Source organism: Priapulus caudatus, unplaced genomic scaffold, assembly GCF_000485595.1.
Source record: "Priapulus caudatus unplaced genomic scaffold, Priapulus_caudatus-5.0.1 Scaffold75, whole genome shotgun sequence".
Taxonomy (NCBI): Eukaryota; Metazoa; Priapulida; class Priapulimorpha; order Priapulimorphida; family Priapulidae; genus Priapulus; species Priapulus caudatus.
The window spans coordinates 203,700-205,544 of record NW_014577136.1 but is presented as its reverse complement, the minus strand read 5'-3'; the positions used below and the strand labels follow the sequence as shown (position 1 = coordinate 205,544).

At 41.1% G+C, this 1,845-nt stretch overlaps 1 protein-coding gene across 1 annotated transcript in view; it reads left to right on the top strand.

The window, feature by feature from the left end:
* Positions 1-1,845, top strand: part of LOC106821471 (adhesion G protein-coupled receptor E2-like) — a 17,624-nt gene that overhangs the window by 12,472 nt on the left and 3,307 nt on the right. Inside the window, exons 6-8 of the mRNA XM_014826295.1 lie at positions 913-999; positions 1,382-1,420; positions 1,612-1,746. Coding sequence (XP_014681781.1) covers positions 913-999; positions 1,382-1,420; positions 1,612-1,746 — 261 coding nt within the window. The remainder of the gene's footprint in view (positions 1-912; positions 1,000-1,381; positions 1,421-1,611; positions 1,747-1,845) is intronic.

Here is a 1,845-nt window from a genome sequence, read left to right as displayed (position 1 = left end):
ATATATATATATATATATATATATAATCTTTAGCTCCGCGACAGAGCTGCAAGGGTAGAGCTCTTGTTTATTTATATCACGCGTATATAAGTATAGCATATACAACTAAACGCACTTTTATATAAAACAGAATTTCTTTTATTCAAGCTGCAACTGTGATGCTAACTACGAAAGCGATTGGAAGCAAGACTTCGGAATTGTTACCAACAAGTTGCATCTCCCGATTACTCGTGTCACCTTTGGGGACACTGACAATTATGAGAAGGAAGGTCATCATTTTGTCGGCCCTCTGATGTGTCACGATGGTGAGTTGACTCTATGTTATGTCGCATTTCTAACACGTATATGCATGCACTATCACTGTAATGTAGTCACGCATGTCTTCTTTAACCTATTTGTTTAAATACCTTTTTACCTATATTACCTATATTACCTTTTTATACTCGCCACAGTTCGATAATATATAACAGGGTTAGCAGACTCAGCCTATAGGCCTACCACGTTGTTGCAAGAGTAGATATCTTTCAGCCATTATTGGTAGGTGTAGTATGATGAGTTATTATTATAGTGTTATGATGGCCAATGAGAAACACTCAGAAGTGCGAATTCAGAGGGGGATGCATTACCGCCAAAGAATCAATACCACAAAATCAGTTAATACAACAAAAAGCCGTCATTTATGAACGCTTAATTACGAACCCTATGAAACCTCGATTGTAACTTACTAATTTTCCAAATTTACTGTTAGAAATCGATGTCTGTAGTACTGAAATGAGCGTCTGGAGAAACTAACAGCTCTCGCCCCATCGCTACAGGTTGCTCCTACTTCCATTGGCCATTAGCTTGATCCTTCTCTATGGCGACGTAAGAAGGTTCGATACTGGCGCAATTATGTGATTTATCCTACTGCAGGAAATGAACCACTGAATGTCTTGAATGAGGAGCTGTGCACACATACACCTGATAATAAACATGTGGATACTACTCCTAACTACCAGGGTAAGTGACCGAGTTTAGGTTTTATAGAGTGATGTGCTTATCATGAGCAGGTTCACTAAACGTAATAGATACGAGAATAGATGCGAATGTATGAATATATGTGCGTATTCTATGTTGCAGACTGTAGTATTGTGAGTGTAATCGTCTGTGTGCTGGTATCGGACCGCGAGAGCACCGATTTCACTCTCAGCGTGCGTAATAAAGATCGCGTATGCTATGGTAAGTTTTGTTGGGTTGTTATTATTACACCCGTATACTCAGTGGGTCTAATATCCGTCCGTGCGTGCGTGAGTGAGTGTGTGTGTGTGTGGGAGAGTGTGTGTGTGTGAGTGTGTGTGTGTGTGTGTGTGTGTGTGTGTGTGTGTGTGCGTGTAGTGTGTGNGTAACCCAGGTTACACCGGCGATGGAGTAACATGCAATGGTGAGTATGTTACCTTGTACGCATTCTGTTGTTATTTATTTGTCGTAGACATGACCTTATAGACATTGACATATCATCCTCAATATCAGTAAGCCTCTAGCACTATCCGTTATACCTGCATATACCGACAAATGTGTTTGTTAGATCAGGGTAATGAGTTGGGATCTCATGTTCATTTCTATGTCTTACAGATATTGACGAATGCATATACTCCGGCAGTGGAGATATCTGTGCGGACATTGGCGAGTGTGTGAACAACAATGGCAGCTTCACGTGTGGATGTCAAGTGGGCTTCATCAAAGACGCGGAATCTGATGTCTGCTCTGGTAGGTTTGTGTAATGTTACATCATTTCTCTCTTTCTCTCTCTCTCTCTCTCTCTCTCTCTCTCTCTCTCTCTCTCTCTCTCTCTCTCTCTCTCTCCCT